Here is a 16,817-nt window from a genome sequence, read left to right on the forward strand (position 1 = left end):
GGAATGTAGAGTTTTCCTTGAGGAACGGAAGATCCAGGAACTTAAAACCACCAAACGCATCCCGTACGGTGAGGCAAAGAAAATTTACAAGTCCCTGCAGCCGCCCACGTTCGCTGCTTCCTTTTCTTCCGGTCTGAAACAGCCAGTCTTGAAAACTGATGCCGCTACACAAACGGAGGTTGCTACTGTCAGCACTAGCACCTGCGTTTGTCAATGTACGTGTGCTGCTGCTGTTCCTGTGAAGCCTGCTGCTCCTCCCTGGCCTTCTGACCAGGCCGTGGTAGCTGACGTCATGGAACTTCCTGCCCCTTCCCAGGTCCAGTCTTGTGCAATGCCCAGCGCTGCTACACCCCCTGCTGCTTCTGAGGTTTTGGCTCCACTGCCACCTCAGGCCAGAAAATCGAAGCCCAAACCAAAGGTGAAGACTCGACCGCTAAAGGAGACTGAAGTTCTACAGTCTGCTGATGTTGATGTCATTCTTTCTGACGTCTCTCTCGACTCCTCTTCAGAGGCGATGGAGGTTGATGTCAGACTGGGGCAATCATCTCGATCCAAACCTGACCCTCCACCTGTTGTGGGCTCTCCTCCCCGACAGAAAGTGAGACTGAAGGTCCTCCCACCCTGATCGATGGCTCGCATTATACAGTGGAACATGAATGGATTCCGGGCACATGTGGAGGAACTGCACCTCCTAGCACGGCAACGCCCCCTGTGCTTGTGTTTACAGGAAACACATCTAAAACCATCTGATGCTCCTGTACTCAGGGGCTATACGTTGTATCGCAAAGATGACCTGACTGGAGACAGAGCCAAAGGCGGAGTCGCCGTGTTTGTCAATAATGACCACCACTCCTCTGCTCTCCCCCTGGATACTGACCTGCAAGCAGTTGCAGTTGAAATTCATTCCCGTCGAAGGCTTACTGTTTGCTCCCTTTATTTACCCCCTCTGGATGCAATGACCTTAGACACTCTCACAGATCTTATCGACCAACTCCCCCGCCCCTTTCTCCTCCTGGGAGACTTCAATGCCCATCATGTGCTGTGCGGCTCCACTTCTCTTTGCACTCGAGGTCGAATTTTGGAGAGCCTCCTAACATCTCAAGTGTTGTGCATCCTCAATACAGGTACTCCAACTCATTTCTCTGCTGCTACTGGGTCATTCTCAGCCATTGACCTATCTTTCTGCTCTCCCGCCCTCACCGACTCTGTTCACTGGGAGGTCATTGACGACCTTCATTCCAGCGATCACTTCCCCATCCGCATTCATCTCCTGGATGGTGTATTGCTGGAGCAGAGGCCGCCATCGTGGATGATTGGCAGGGCTAACTGGCCTCTGTTCACTCGATTGGCTGTCTTTGAACGCCACAACAGCGTACAGGAATGGGTGGATCACATCACACTTGTGATCCATCATACTGCTGACCTGTCCATACCACAGTCTTCTGGCCCTCCTAAGCGGCGCATTGTGCCTTGGTGGACGGATGAGTGCCGTTCAGCCATCCGGGACAGGCGTGCGGCTCTTCACCGATTTAAATGCCGCCCAACAGCAGTCAATCTTACCGCCTTTCGCATCGCGAGAGCCAGGGCACGCCGTGTCATTAAAGAGAGCAAGAAAAGGTCATGGCAGGAGTTCCTGGACTCCATAAACCGTTCCACTTGTTCCACAAAAGTATGGGAAGCCATCCAGAGGATTTCCGGTAAACGCAGCCGTCTACCAATAGCTGGAGTCCTGAACCAGGGGTGCCTCCATACAACACCCAGAGCCATTGCTCAGACGCTGGCAGAGCATTTTGCACAAAGTACTGCCACTGCAACCCAGGATCCAGCATTTCGTCGCTACCGTGCGACTGTCGAACGAGCGAAGTTGGACTTTCGGTCGAACAGTTCTGAGGCCTACAACTCCCCTTTCTCCATGTGGGAACTTGAATCGGCACTTACTGCGACTTCTGACACTGCACCAGGTTACGACCGCATCCGGTACTCCATGCTTCGCCATCTGCCAGCGGCGTCAAAGGAAATCCTCCTCGAATGTTTTAATCTCATATGGCAGACAGGAGTGCTCCCCACCTCGTGGAGGGAGGCAATCCTCATCCCTCTCCTCAAACCAGGAAAGGAGCACACATGTCCCAGTAGTTATCGTAGTATCGCCTTGACAAGCTGTGTCGGAAAGACCCTGGAACGGATGGTTAACCGTCGTCTGGTCTGGCTGCTAGAGACCAGACAGCTCCTTAGCCCCTTTCAGTGTGGATTCCGAAAATTTCGGTCCACAGTCGACAACCTGACCCTCCTCGAGGCGGCTATTCAGCAGGCTTTCCTCCGTCGGCATCACTGTATCGGTATCTTCTTTGATATCAGTAAGGCCTATGATACTACTTGGAGACACTGTATTCTTGCACAACTGCATCAATGGGGCTTTCGTGGCCGCCTCCCCATTTTCATTCGGTCTTTCCTGTCTCAGCGGTTTTTTCGGACCCACGTTGGTAACACACTGTCTGATCGCTTTGAGCAAGAGAACGGTGTCCCCCAGGGCAGTGTTTTAAGCGTTACTCTCTTTGCCATAGCAATCAACAGTATAACGTCTACAGTGAGGAGTCCAGTACAGTGCTTCTTGTTTGTGGACGACTTTGCTGTTTTCTGTTCCTCCTCTAGTGTTGCATCCGCGAGCCGTCAATTGCAACTAACAGTGCGGCGGTTAGAGGAGTGGGCTGCAAAGACGGGTTTTAGGTTTTCTGCCAATAAGTGTGTTTGTGTTCATTTTAATCGTTCTCGTCGTCTTTTTACGTTGCCTGCCTTGCATATAGGGGATACTGTCCTACATTTTGGAGACACAGTGCGGTTTCTGGGCCTAATTTTTGACTCCAAGTTGTCATGGTTGCCACACCTACGCGACTTGAAAAGCCAGAACGCTGAAGGCACTGAACATCCTAAAGTGCCTCAGCCACAGGTCTTGGGGAGCGGACAGGGCACGTCTCCTTCAGTTTTATCGAGCTTTCGTGCACTCACGGCTGGACTATGGGTGCACAGTATATGGGTCAGCGAGGCCGTCTTATTTGCGGATCCTTGACGCTGCTCACCATGCTGGGATTCGACTGGCCACGGGTGCTTATCGGACCAGTCCCGTACCCAGCCTCTGTGCTGAGGTTGGTGAACCGCCACTTACCATCCGGCGGCAGCTCCTGCTGGTGCGCCAAGCTTGTAAGTTTCTTGCAGCTCCCAGCTCACCTTCTCACCGTCTTGTTGCCCATCCACCTCTGGACCGCCTTTTTTCCCGCCGTCCCCGGGCTACGTTGCCGTTTGGGATACGAGTGCAACGTGTGCTTGAGTCCCTGGGTGTGGAGTCTGTACAACCCCAAATCCTGGGTTTTAACCGCCTGCCACCCTGGTTACTGAAGAGGCCACGTGTGATTTTCGATTTATTGCAGTACAAGAGAGATTGCACTCCCGCCACCGTTTTTAATGCAGCATTTTCTGCTATTTTATCTGAGCACCACGACTATGTAGCTGTTTTTACGGATGGGTCGAAACAAGGGGATTCCGTTGGTTGCTCAGTTGTTTTTCCGGATCGTGTCCTCAAGGTCCGACTGCCTCAGACTTTTACTGTCTTTGATGCAGAATTGTCTGCGATCTTGCGGGCGCTGGAGCAGATGAGACGTTCTTCCTCTCCTAAATTTCTTGTCTGTTCCGATTCACTCAGTGCCCTTCAATCATTGCACCATTTGTATCTGGCATATAAAGTAGTCCAGACCATCCAGGATGCCCTCCTCCGACTACAGCGACTGGGGAAGGTTGTAGCTTTCTGCTGGGTTCCGGGGCATGTCGGCATTGCTGGGAATGAAAGGGCAGATCTCGCAGCCAAGGAGGCTCAGTGTGCTATCCCCTTGCACGCACTTACCTCGCTGATGAGCTCCCGAGTCATGTGTCGGTGGGAGGATGAGTGGCTGGAAGTGACTGACAATAAGCTCCGTCTAGTCAAGCCCACAACGCGTGTGTGGTGTACTTCCTTTCAGCCCCATCGACGGGATGAGGTTCTCCTCACTCGGCTTCGAATAGGCCACAGCCCTATGACGCATGGCTTCCTGCTCCGGCGAGAAGACCCTCCATTGTGTGGTGCTTGCGGCGTCCAGGTCACTGTGCACCACGTTTTACTGGATTACGTTTTATTTTCTGACCAGCGGGCCGCGGCTGACTTGCCAGCGGACCTGCCAACTCTTTTAGGCAACACTCGGACGAATGTGGTTAAAGTTTTAAACTTCTGTGCCATGTCAAATGTTTTTACAAAGATTTTAGGGGGAGGATTTTAATTTGCTCACTGTGTGACAAGCTCGCCCATATTTTATGTAAGTGGCCAGCCAATGACAATTTCCTGTGTCATTCTTGTTGCTATGTTTTCCCTTACCTTAGGTTTTACATTCTTATGTAGTATTTTCCCTCTTTTTCTGCTTTCTTTGAGTGTGTTTTTTCAGTTTTATTAGGTCTGTCCACATTCGTTCCTTTTAATGTGTGTCAGGGCGCTGATGACCTCGATGTTGAGCGCCCATAAACCCCAACACACACACACACACACACACACATGCACACCTCCTCCTGCTCTCTTCTCTCCGCCTCCCCCCCCCCCCCTCTCTGTCTCCACCTCTTCCTCCGTCCATCTCTATGTCCACTTCATTCTCCCACCACTATCTACCACTATCTATCTCCTCTTCCCCATTTTCTCTGTCCTCATCTCCTGTTCCCCCTCTCTTTGACCATTTCATTCACCACCTCTCTCTAATCATAACTTCTTCCCACCTCTCTTTGCCCATCACCTCCTCCCCCTCTCTTTGTCCGTCTCCTCCTCCCCCTCTCTTTGTCCGTCTCCTCCTCCCCCTCTCTTTGTCCATATCCTCCTCCCCCTCTCTTTGTACGTCTCCTCCTCCCCCTCTCTTTGTCCGTATCCTCCTCCCCCTCTCTTTGTACGTCTCCTCCTCCCCCTCTCTTTGTCCGTATCCTCCTCCCCCTCTCTTTGTACGTATCCTCCTCCCCTCGCTTTGTCCGTATCCTCCTCCCCCTCTCTTTGTCCGTATCCTCCTCCCCCTCTCTTTGTCCGTATCCTCCTCCCCCTCTCTTTGTCCGTATCCTCCTCCCCCTCTCTTTGTCTGTATCCTCCTCCCCCTCTCTTTGTCCGTATCCTCCTCCCCCTCTCTTTGTCCGTATCCTCCTCCCCCTCTCTTTGTCCGTATCCTCCTCCCCCTCTCTTTGTCCGTATCCTCCTCCCCCTCTCTTCCTCCGTCTCCTCCTCCCCCGCTCTTTGTCCGTCTCCTCCTCCCCCGCTCTTTGTCCGTCTCCTCCTCCCCCGCTCTTTGTCCGTCTCCTCCTCCCCCGCTCTTTGTCCTTCTCCTCCTCCCCCGCTCTTTTTTCGTATCCTCCTCTCCCGCTCTTTGTCCGTATCCTCCTCCCCCGCTCTTTGTCCGTATCCTCCTCCCCCGCTCTTTGTCCGTATCCTCCTCCCCCGCTCTTTGTCCGTATCCTCCTCCCCCGCTCTTTGTCCGTATCCTCCTCCCCCGCTCTTTGTCCGTATCCTCCTCCCCCTCTCTTTGTCCGTATCCTCCTCCCCCTCTCTTTGTCCTTATCCTCCTCCCCTCTCTTTGTCCTTATCCTCCTCCCCCTCTCTTTGTCCGCCTCCTCCTCCCCCTCTCTTTGTCCTCCTCCTCCTCCCCCTCTCTTTGTCCGCCTCCTCCTCCCCCTCCCTCAGTCTGCCTCCTCCTCCCCCTCCCTCTGTCCGCCTCCTCCTCCCCCTCCCTCTGTCCGCCTCCTCCTCCCCCTCCCTCTGTCCGCCTCCTCCTCCCCCTCCCTCTGTCCGCCTCCCCCTCCCCCTCCCTCTGTCCGCCTCCCCCTCCCCCTCCCTCTGTCCGCCTCCCCCTCCCCCTCCCTCTGTCCGTCTCCCCCTCCCTCTGTCCGCCTCCCCCCCACTCCCTCTGTCCGCCTGCCCCTCCCCCCCTCTCTGTCCGCCTGCCCCTCCCCCCCTCTCTGTCCGCCTGCCCCTCCCCCCCTCTCTGTCCGCCTGCCCCTCCCCCCCTCTCTGTCCGCCTGCCCCTCCCCCCCTCTCTGTCCGCCTGCCCCTCCCCCCTCTCTGTCCGCCTGCCCCTCCCCCCTCTCTGTCCGCCTCCCCTCCCCGCTCTCTGTCCGCCTCCTCCTCCCCCTCTCTTTGTCCTCCTCCTCCTCCTCCCCCTCTCTTTGTCCGCCTCCTCCTCCCCCTCCCTCAGTCTGCCTCCTCCTCCCCCTCTCTCTGTCCGTCTCCCCCTCCCCCAAACCCTCTCTCTGTCCGTCTCCCCCTCTCCCAAACCCTCTCTCTGTCCGTCTCCCCCTCCCCCAAACCCTCTCTCTGTCCGTCTCCCCCTCCCCCAAACCCTCTCTCTGTCCGTCTCCCCCTCCCCCAAACCCTCTCTCTGTCAGTCTCCCCCTCCCTCTCTCTTTCTCTGTCTCCTTTTCCTCCTCCCACTCTGTGTCTATCTACTCCCCCATGTCTCCCTGTTGGAGCTAGGAGATTATAAACCTCACACTGCTGAAACTTGGTAAGTTTACTGTTTGTATGGCAGATTTGGTTTAAATTAATGCAAAGTTTCATTTACATTGCTACATACATACATGCTATCTTTAATTGAAAGTATTTGAGGTTTTTAGTTCTGTACTTGTAAGAAAGCTTTCGTACTGGTCCATTCTAGAAGTGCCCTGTGAAATCAGAATTTATGTTCTCTTAAATTTGTGCACATTAATAATGAATAGAATATTCTTAATGGAGCACATACTTGTGGTTCATGAGATTCAGAAATGCTTATTTATGATGTCAAAATTTTCTATGGCAAAGGTGAGAACCTGTGCAGTGTTGTTTCCTATAGATAATATTTTAATACTACAGCGGAAGATTCTGCGATCTAAGCTCTAGCTTGCTAAGATAAGTGCGCAAAATCAGAAGTCTCAAAATAATGTATCATGCAGTTTTTATTTACAATCAATGAATTTCTCTTTTCCCCTTTGAATTATTTTGCGTATTTTGTATTTCATACTGCCAAAAAATATGTTGTAGTTAACTATGTGTAATGTGATTATATTTATAGTGCTGTCTTGCCTTATGTAATATAAAGCTTAATTTGTTTGAAATAACAGGAACTAGAAATTCGCCTGACTGATGAGGAAATTCACAACGTACTAACTGAAGTTGATACAGATTGTCATGGAAGAATAGAATTAGCTGACTATATTAAGGTAACATTCTAGCATAGAATTTTTGCCATACATTCTGCTCCACAGCTTATTATCAGCTGGTGCCACCAAGCTTATGCAGCCATTTCTGTGCCGACATCAAGGTGAAACTGATTGCAGCAACAAGCTGTTGTAGTGTGGAATATATGAAAATATTGCATTGTAATGAAACAAATGAACTATCTAATTACAGAAATTTGGTGAGGAGGTTTCGGGTGAAGAGCTTCACGAAATCCTTAGAGAGATCGACACAAATATGAATGGCCAAGTAGAGTTGGATGAATATTTGCAGGTAGCACATCAGAAAAATTTGATTTGATTTGGTACATATTGGTGCATGGTTTTAACAAAGTCATAGTTTTTTCTTCTATCCATTAACACAGCTCCTACAAATTCACCATTGTGTATCCAGTTTCGTAGATCATGAAGTGCTTTCTTAATTTTTGCTTGACACCTTTGTAACAGGAGTTTAGTGCATTCTTCTTCATCAAAGAGTTTCTCTTTTCTGTAGCTCCCTTTCCATTTTCTTAATTGCTTGTTCTCTTTGGTTACAGTTTTCAGTTCTGATTCATATTATTGGTATCTTACATACATAAGTAATATTGTATATTAGATACAACATTATATGGGAGTATTTGTTTTATTGCATGCATTCCTGCCCATTGTCTTGCATAATTGTAAGTTCCACACAATTGCTTATGTTTTTTTTTTTAACATTAGCAGGTTGCTAATTTTTTTTGTGGTGTTGTGCCTATATGTAATACCCTGAAGCGTATGTAAAAATTCTTACTATTTCATATTTCAAGACCCAACAGTAACATTCCAGTAAATAAATACAGACTTCAGTACTGCATTTTAAGTAACTAATATTCATGACATATTCATTCTGAATATCTTCAACTTCCTCTTATAGAGATTTCATATGTCATAAGTTTACCAACACTTTCATTATAGAACAAAATAACATTGCTTGGCACTGCATGATAAGATTCATTTCAACATCACAGAAACTGGCAGTTTGAATTTTAGCCTTCTTTTTGAAAGTCTAATAAAATGAGATGTCGTTATTTATACATTGATTCACTTTGTTTTGGAGATCCCATCAAAGGAGGAGAAACTTTAAGCATGTGAAGTTAGTCAAGGTGAACACAAAGAAAGAGCAGCAGATGATTGAAACTATCTTTGCAATAATAAAAGAACTGTTGTGAGTCTGATGTACCTATTTTTGTCTACTCAGGCTAAATTTAACATTGCAAAATTAAACAACTGTTGTTGCAAAATTGAACAACTGTTGTTGGTCCTCTACTGGTAGCTTAAATAAGTACATAAAACAAAGCATATTTATGAAAGAATAGAGTTACATACATGATCTAATAATACAGGCTTATGTACAGTGGACATTGCTACTAATAACACAGATAACATAAATCTTTAGTCATTGTACCTCAATAACTAGTTAATTTGTGCGAGAGGAGTGGCTAATAAGACAACTTTCAAATTTTCTGAAAAACCTCTCATAAAATACTTTTGTTCATAGTGATATGTGTTGTATAGTCAATGAGAACTATTATTCACAAAAGAAACAAAATGTGCTTATAGGTCATTTTTCGTAAGAAACCGCTGTTTCAGTCGCACTGCTTTGGCAATGTGCTGTTTCATTGATGAATGGAAACACATTACTTAAAAACACCTAGAAATTGCAAAATATGACTTAGATGGAAAGTATAGATTGCGACTTGCAACTTACTGTAAAGGTATAGTGAAAAGACTGTTACACACTGAAGTCTTGTACAGAAAGTAAAGGAAAAACACACACACACTCTCTCTCTCTCTCTCTCTCTCTCTCTCTCTCTCTCTCTCTCTCTCTCTCATATATATATATATATATGGTTATAATAGAGGGAAACATTCCACGTAGGAAAAATATGTCTGCTTGTGTCTGTATATGTGTGGATGGATATGTGTGTGTGTGCGAGTGTATACCTGTCCTTTTTTCCCCCTAAGGTAAGTCTTTCCGCTCCCGGGATTGGAACGACTCCTTACCCTCTCCCTTAAAACCCACATCCTTTCGTCTTTCCCTCTCCTTCCCTCTTTCCTGATGAGGCAACAGTTTGTTGCGAAAGCTTGAATTTTGTGTGTATGTTTGTGTTCGTTTGTGTGTCTGTCGACCTGCCAGCACTTTCATTTGGTAAGTCACATCATCTTTGTTTATATATATATATATATATATATATATATATATATATATATATATATATATATATATATAAAAAGAAAGATGATGAGACTTACCAAACAAAAGCGCTGGCAGGTCGATACACACACAAAAAAACACAAATATACACACAAAATTCTAGCTTTCGCAACCAACGGTTGCTTCGTCAGGAAAGAGGGAAGGAGAGGGAAAGATGAAAGGATGTGGGTTTTAAGGGAGAGGGTAAGGAGTCATTCCAATCCCGGGAGCGGAAAGACTTACCTTAGGGGGAAAAAAGGACAGGTATACACTCGCACACACACACATATCCATCCACACATACAGACACAAGCAGACATATTTAAAGACAAAGAGTTTGGGCAGAGATGTCAGTCGAGGTGGAAGAGTAGAGGCAAAGAAGTTGTTGAGAGACAGGTGAGGTATGAGTGGCGGCAACTTGAAATTAGCGGAGATTGAGGCCTGGCAGATAACGAGAGGAGAGGATATACTGAAGGGCAAGTTCCCATCTCCGGAGTTCGGATTGGTTGGTGTTGGTGGGAAGTATCCAGATAACCCGGACGGTGTAACACTGTGCCAAGATGTGCTGGCTGTGCACCAAGGCATGTTTAGCCACAGGGTGATCCTCATTACCAACAAACACTGTCTGCCTGTGTCCATTCATGCGAATGGACAGTTTGTTGCTGGTCATTCCCACATAGAATGCATCACAGTGTAGGCAGGTCAGTTGGTAAATCACGTGGGTGCTTTCACACGTGGCTCTGCCTTTGATCGTGTACACCTTCCGGGTTACAGGACTGGAGTAGGTGGTGGTGGGAGGGTGCATGGGACAGGTTTTGCACCGGGGGCGGTTACAAGGATAGGAGCCAGAGGGTAGGGAAGGTGGTTTGGGGATTTCATAGGGATGAACTAACAGGTTACGAAGGTTAGGTGGACGGCGGAAAGACACTCTTGGCGGAGTGGGGAGGATTTCATGAAGGATGGATCTCATTTCAGGGCAGGATTTGAGGAAGTCGTATCCCTGCTGGAGAGCCACATTCAGAGTCTGGTCCAGTCCCGGAAAGTATCCTGTCACAAGTGGGGCACTTTTGTGGTTCTTCTGTGGGGGATTCTGGGTTTGAGGGGATGAGGAAGTGGCTCTGGTTATTTGCTTCTGTACCAGGCCGGGAGGGTAGTTGCGGGATGCGAAAGCTGTTGTCAGGTTGTTGGTGTAATGTTTCAGGGATTCCGGACTGGAGCAGATTCGTTTGCCACGAAGACCTAGGCTGTAGGGAAGGGACCGTTTGATGTGGAATGGGTGGCAGCTGTCATAATGGAGGTACTGTTGCTTGTTGGTGGGTTTGATGTGGACGGACGTGTGAAGTTGGCCATTGGACAGGTGGAGGTCAACGTCAAGGAAAGTGGCATGGGATTTGGAGTAGGACCAGGTGAATCTGATGGAACCAAAGGAGTTGAGGTTGGAGAGGAAATTCTGGAGTTCTTCTTCACTGTGAGTCCAGATCATGAAGATGTCATCAATAAATCTGTACCAAACTTTGGGTTGGCAGACCTGGGTAACCAAGAAGGCTTCCTCTAAGCGACCCATGAACAGGTTGGCGTACGAGGGGGCCATCCTGGTACCCATGGCTGTTCCCTTTAATTGTTGGTATGTCTGGCCTTCAAAAGTGAAGAAGTTGTGGGTCAGGATGAAGCTGGCTAAGGTAATGAGGAAAGAGGTTTTAGGTAGGGTGGCAGGTGATCGGCGTGAAAGGAAATGCTCCATCGCAGCGAGGCCCTGGATGTGCGGAATATTTGTGTATAAGGAAGTGGCATCAATGGTTACAAGGATGGTTTCCGGGGGTAACAGATTGGGTAAGGATTCCAGGCGTTCAAGGAAGTGGTTGGTGTCTTTGATGAAGGATGGGAGACTGCATGTAATGGGTTGAAGGTGTTGATCTACGTAGGCAGAGATACGTTCTGTGGGGGCTTGGTAACCAGCTACAATGGGGCGGCCAGGATGATTGGGTTTGTGGATTTTAGGAAGAAGGTAGAAGGTTGGGGTGCGGGGTGTCGGTGGGGTCAGGAGGTTGATGGAGTCAGGTGAAAGGTTTTGCAGGGGGCCTAAGGTTCTGAGGATTCCTTGAAGCTCCGCCTGGACATCGGGAATGGGGTTACCTTGGCAAACTTTGTATGTGGTGTTGTCTGAAAGCTGACGCAGTCCCTCAGCCACATACTCCCGACGATCAAGTACCACGGTCGTGGAACCCTTGTCCGCCGGAAGAATGACGATGGATCGGTCAGCCTTCAGATCACGGATAGCCTGGGCTTCAGCAGTGGTGATGTTGGGTGTAGGATTAAGGTTTTTTAAGAAGGATTGAGATGCAAGGCTGGAAGTCAGAAATTCCTGGAAGGTTTGGAGAGGGTGATTTTGAGGAAGAGGAGGTGGGTCCCGCTGTGACGGAGGACGGAACTGTTCCAGGCAGGGTTCAATTTGGATGGTGTCTTGGGGAGTTGGATCATTAGGAGTAGGATTAGGATCATTTTTCTTCGTGGCAAAGTGATATTTCCAGCAGAGAGTACGGGTGTAGGACAGTAAATCTTTGACGAGGGCTGTTTGGTTGAATCTGGGAGTGGGGCTGAAGGTGAGGCCTTTGGATAGGACAGAGGTTTCGGATTGGGAGAGAGGTTTGGAGGAAAGGTTAACTACTGAATTAGGGTGTTGTGGTTCCAGATTGTGTTGAAAGGAATTTTGAGGTTTTGGAGGGAGTGGAGCTGGAAGTGGGAGATTGAGTAGATGGGAGAGACTGGGTTTGTGTGCAATGAGAGGTGGTTGAGGTTTGCTGGAAAGGTTGTGAAGGGTGAGTGAGTTGCCTTTCCGGAGGTGGGAAACCAGGAGATTGGATAGTTTTTTGAGGTGGAGGGTGGCATGCTGTTCTAATTTACGGTTGGCCTGTAGGAGGATGCTCTGAACAGCCGGTGTGGATGTGGGAGAGGAAAGATTAAGGACTTTTATTAAGGATAGGAGTTGACGGGTGTGTTCATTGGCTGAGTTGATGTGTAGGTGAAGGATTAGGTGGGTGAGGGCAATGGATTGTTCAGTTTGGAACTGGTATAGGGACTGATGGAAGGAAGGGTTGCAGCCAGAGATGGGAACTTTAAGTGTGAGGCCTTTGGGGGTAATGCCAAATGTCAGACAAGCCTGAGAAAATAGAATATGGGAGCGTAATCTGGCTAGGGCGAAGGCATGTCTCCGGAGGGAATGTAAATAAAACTTAATGGGGTCGTTGTGGGGGTGTTGTGCGGGTGACATGGTACTAGAAGGTCGAAAGTGTAACGTGAGGCTGAAATGAAAATGAATATAAAAATATGTGGGGAGAGATAAAGGTGAAGTAGAAAGCAAATGGAGATCTGGTGTGAAAAGAGGCGAAAAGGGGTTGGTTGGAGCTGGGTTATGTTGATCCTGTGGTGAAATAGTGTAGGTAGAAAACGATGTGCATAAAGGTTAGGTGGTTGTGTTGCCGCCAAAACACGTTAAAGGGTGGAGAAATTCGGGAAAATTTCGAAAAAACTACGTGAGGATGTATTAAAAGTAGTGGTATGTTGGTGGCAGATTATGGAAATGAGGCTAACAATTGTCTGGTGGAGAAATAATAACGTTAAAACCTGTGGGAAGCGGCTAAAAATGATCGGTGATGTGAAAAAACGGAAATCGAAATAAAGCAAAAGTTATTAAAACTAGCCGAAAAGGTTGTTTAATAGCTGAAAGGAACTGTTTGTGAACTGGAAACGGTGGATTTTATAGCAGTAGCGGAAGAAAAAAGTTTTTGGTTATGGTTTGGAAGTGGGTTACGTATTATTACGTATTGTTGAGTATATATCGGCGGGATAAAATTGTATAGTGGATTACGGTAAAAAGGAGAAGGTGAATACAAAGGGAAACTACTGGCAAAAACAGAAGGAGGAAATAAGACGACAGAAAAGACTTCGAAATGTAACAGTGACAATAACAAACGTCATTGTTGGGTTCAAATTAATGATATGAATATAACAGAGGGAAACATTCCACGTGGAAAAAATATATCTAAAAAGAAAGATGATGAGACTTACCAAACAAAAGCGCTGGCAGGTCGATACACACACAAAAAAACACAAATATACACACAAAATTCTAGCTTTCGCAACCAACGGTTGCTTCGTCAGGAAAGAGGGAAGGAGAGGGAAAGATGAAAGGATGTGGGTTTTAAGGGAGAGGGTAAGGAGTCATTCCAATCCCGGGAGCGGAAAGACTTACCTTAGGGGGAAAAAAGGACAGGTATACACTCGCACACACACACATATCCATCCACACATACAGACACAAGCAGACATATTTAAAGACAAAGAGTTTGGGCAGAGATGTCAGTCGAGGTGGAAGAGTAGAGGCAAAGAAGTTGTTGAGAGACAGGTGAGGTATGAGTGGCGGCAACTTGAAATTAGCGGAGATTGAGGCCTGGCAGATAACGAGAGGAGAGGATATACTGAAGGGCAAGTTCCCATCTCCGGAGTTCGGATTGGTTGGTGTTGGTGGGAAGTATCCAGATAACCCGGACGGTGTAACACTGTGCCAAGATGTGCTGGCTGTGCACCAAGGCATGTTTAGCCACAGGGTGATCCTCATTACCAACAAACACTGTCTGCCTGTGTCCATTCATGCGAATGGACAGTTTGTTGCTGGTCATTCCCACATAGAATGCATCACAGTGTAGGCAGGTCAGTTGGTAAATCACGTGGGTGCTTTCACACGTGGCTCTGCCTTTGATCGTGTACACCTTCCGGGTTACAGGACTGGAGTAGGTGGTGGTGGGAGGGTGCATGGGACAGGTTTTGCACCGGGGGCGGTTACAAGGATAGGAGCCAGAGGGTAGGGAAGGTGGTTTGGGGATTTCATAGGGATGAACTAACAGGTTACGAAGGTTAGGTGGACGGCGGAAAGACACTCTTGGCGGAGTGGGGAGGATTTCATGAAGGATGGATCTCATTTCAGGGCAGGATTTGAGGAAGTCGTATCCCTGCTGGAGAGCCACATTCAGAGTCTGGTCCAGTCCCGGAAAGTATCCTGTCACAAGTGGGGCACTTTTGTGGTTCTTCTGTGGGGGATTCTGGGTTTGAGGGGATGAGGAAGTGGCTCTGGTTATTTGCTTCTGTACCAGGCCGGGAGGGTAGTTGCGGGATGCGAAAGCTGTTGTCAGGTTGTTGGTGTAATGTTTCAGGGATTCCGGACTGGAGCAGATTCGTTTGCCACGAAGACCTAGGCTGTAGGGAAGGGACCGTTTGATGTGGAATGGGTGGCAGCTGTCATAATGGAGGTACTGTTGCTTGTTGGTGGGTTTGATGTGGACGGACGTGTGAAGTTGGCCATTGGACAGGTGGAGGTCAACGTCAAGGAAAGTGGCATGGGATTTGGAGTAGGACCAGGTGAATCTGATGGAACCAAAGGAGTTGAGGTTGGAGAGGAAATTCTGGAGTTCTTCTTCACTGTGAGTCCAGATCATGAAGATGTCATCAATAAATCTGTACCAAACTTTGGGTTGGCAGACCTGGGTAACCAAGAAGGCTTCCTCTAAGCGACCCATGAACAGGTTGGCGTACGAGGGGGCCATCCTGGTACCCATGGCTGTTCCCTTTAATTGTTGGTATGTCTGGCCTTCAAAAGTGAAGAAGTTGTGGGTCAGGATGAAGCTGGCTAAGGTAATGAGGAAAGAGGTTTTAGGTAGGGTGGCAGGTGATCGGCGTGAAAGGAAATGCTCCATCGCAGCGAGGCCCTGGATGTGCGGAATATTTGTGTATAAGGAAGTGGCATCAATGGTTACAAGGATGGTTTCCGGGGGTAACAGATTGGGTAAGGATTCCAGGCGTTCAAGGAAGTGGTTGGTGTCTTTGATGAAGGATGGGAGACTGCATGTAATGGGTTGAAGGTGTTGATCTACGTAGGCAGAGATACGTTCTGTGGGGGCTTGGTAACCAGCTACAATGGGGCGGCCAGGATGATTGGGTTTGTGGATTTTAGGAAGAAGGTAGAAGGTTGGGGTGCGGGGTGTCGGTGGGGTCAGGAGGTTGATGGAGTCAGGTGAAAGGTTTTGCAGGGGGCCTAAGGTTCTGAGGATTCCTTGAAGCTCCGCCTGGACATCGGGAATGGGGTTACCTTGGCAAACTTTGTATGTGGTGTTGTCTGAAAGCTGACGCAGTCCCTCAGCCACATACTCCCGACGATCAAGTACCACGGTCGTGGAACCCTTGTCCGCCGGAAGAATGACGATGGATCGGTCAGCCTTCAGATCACGGATAGCCTGGGCTTCAGCAGTGGTGATGTTGGGTGTAGGATTAAGGTTTTTTAAGAAGGATTGAGATGCAAGGCTGGAAGTCAGAAATTCCTGGAAGGTTTGGAGAGGGTGATTTTGAGGAAGAGGAGGTGGGTCCCGCTGTGACGGAGGACGGAACTGTTCCAGGCAGGGTTCAATTTGGATGGTGTCTTGGGGAGTTGGATCATTAGGAGTAGGATTAGGATCATTTTTCTTCGTGGCAAAGTGATATTTCCAGCAGAGAGTACGGGTGTAGGACAGTAAATCTTTGACGAGGGCTGTTTGGTTGAATCTGGGAGTGGGGCTGAAGGTGAGGCCTTTGGATAGGACAGAGGTTTCGGATTGGGAGAGAGGTTTGGAGGAAAGGTTAACTACTGAATTAGGGTGTTGTGGTTCCAGATTGTGTTGAAAGGAATTTTGAGGTTTTGGAGGGAGTGGAGCTGGAAGTGGGAGATTGAGTAGATGGGAGAGACTGGGTTTGTGTGCAATGAGAGGTGGTTGAGGTTTGCTGGAAAGGTTGTGAAGGGTGAGTGAGTTGCCTTTCCGGAGGTGGGAAACCAGGAGATTGGATAGTTTTTTGAGGTGGAGGGTGGCATGCTGTTCTAATTTACGGTTGGCCTGTAGGAGGATGCTCTGAACAGCCGGTGTGGATGTGGGAGAGGAAAGATTAAGGACTTTTATTAAGGATAGGAGTTGACGGGTGTGTTCATTGGCTGAGTTGATGTGTAGGTGAAGGATTAGGTGGGTGAGGGCAATGGATTGTTCAGTTTGGAACTGGTATAGGGACTGATGGAAGGAAGGGTTGCAGCCAGAGATGGGAACTTTAAGTGTGAGGCCTTTGGGGGTAATGCCAAATGTCAGACAAGCCTGAGAAAATAGAATATGGGAGCGTAATCTGGCTAGGGCGAAGGCATGTCTCCGGAGGGAATGTAAATAAAACTTAATGGGGTCGTTGTGGGGGTGTTGTGCGGGTGACATGGTACTAGAAGGTCGAAAGTGTAACGTGAGGCTGAAATGAAAATGAATATAAAAATATGTGGGGAGAGATAAAG

The 16,817-nt window shown here is 48.3% G+C and overlaps 1 protein-coding gene across 4 annotated transcripts in view; it reads left to right on the forward strand.

Annotated features, from left to right (window-relative positions):
* Positions 1–16,817, forward strand: part of LOC126260183 (glycerol-3-phosphate dehydrogenase, mitochondrial) — a 200,171-nt gene that overhangs the window by 160,330 nt on the left and 23,024 nt on the right. For 3 of the 4 annotated variants that reach the window (XM_049957455.1, XM_049957456.1, XM_049957454.1), the window contains exon 12: positions 7,430–7,528. In XM_049957455.1, the coding sequence (XP_049813412.1) occupies positions 7,430–7,528 (99 nt within the window). Of the gene's footprint in view, positions 1–7,140; positions 7,280–7,429; positions 7,529–16,817 lie in introns of those variants that run through there. The other variant, XM_049957457.1, reaches the window with a different exon arrangement.

The sequence above is a fragment of the Schistocerca nitens genome, chromosome 5 (assembly GCF_023898315.1).
Source record: "Schistocerca nitens isolate TAMUIC-IGC-003100 chromosome 5, iqSchNite1.1, whole genome shotgun sequence".
Lineage (NCBI taxonomy): Eukaryota > Metazoa > Arthropoda > Insecta > Orthoptera > Acrididae > Schistocerca > Schistocerca nitens.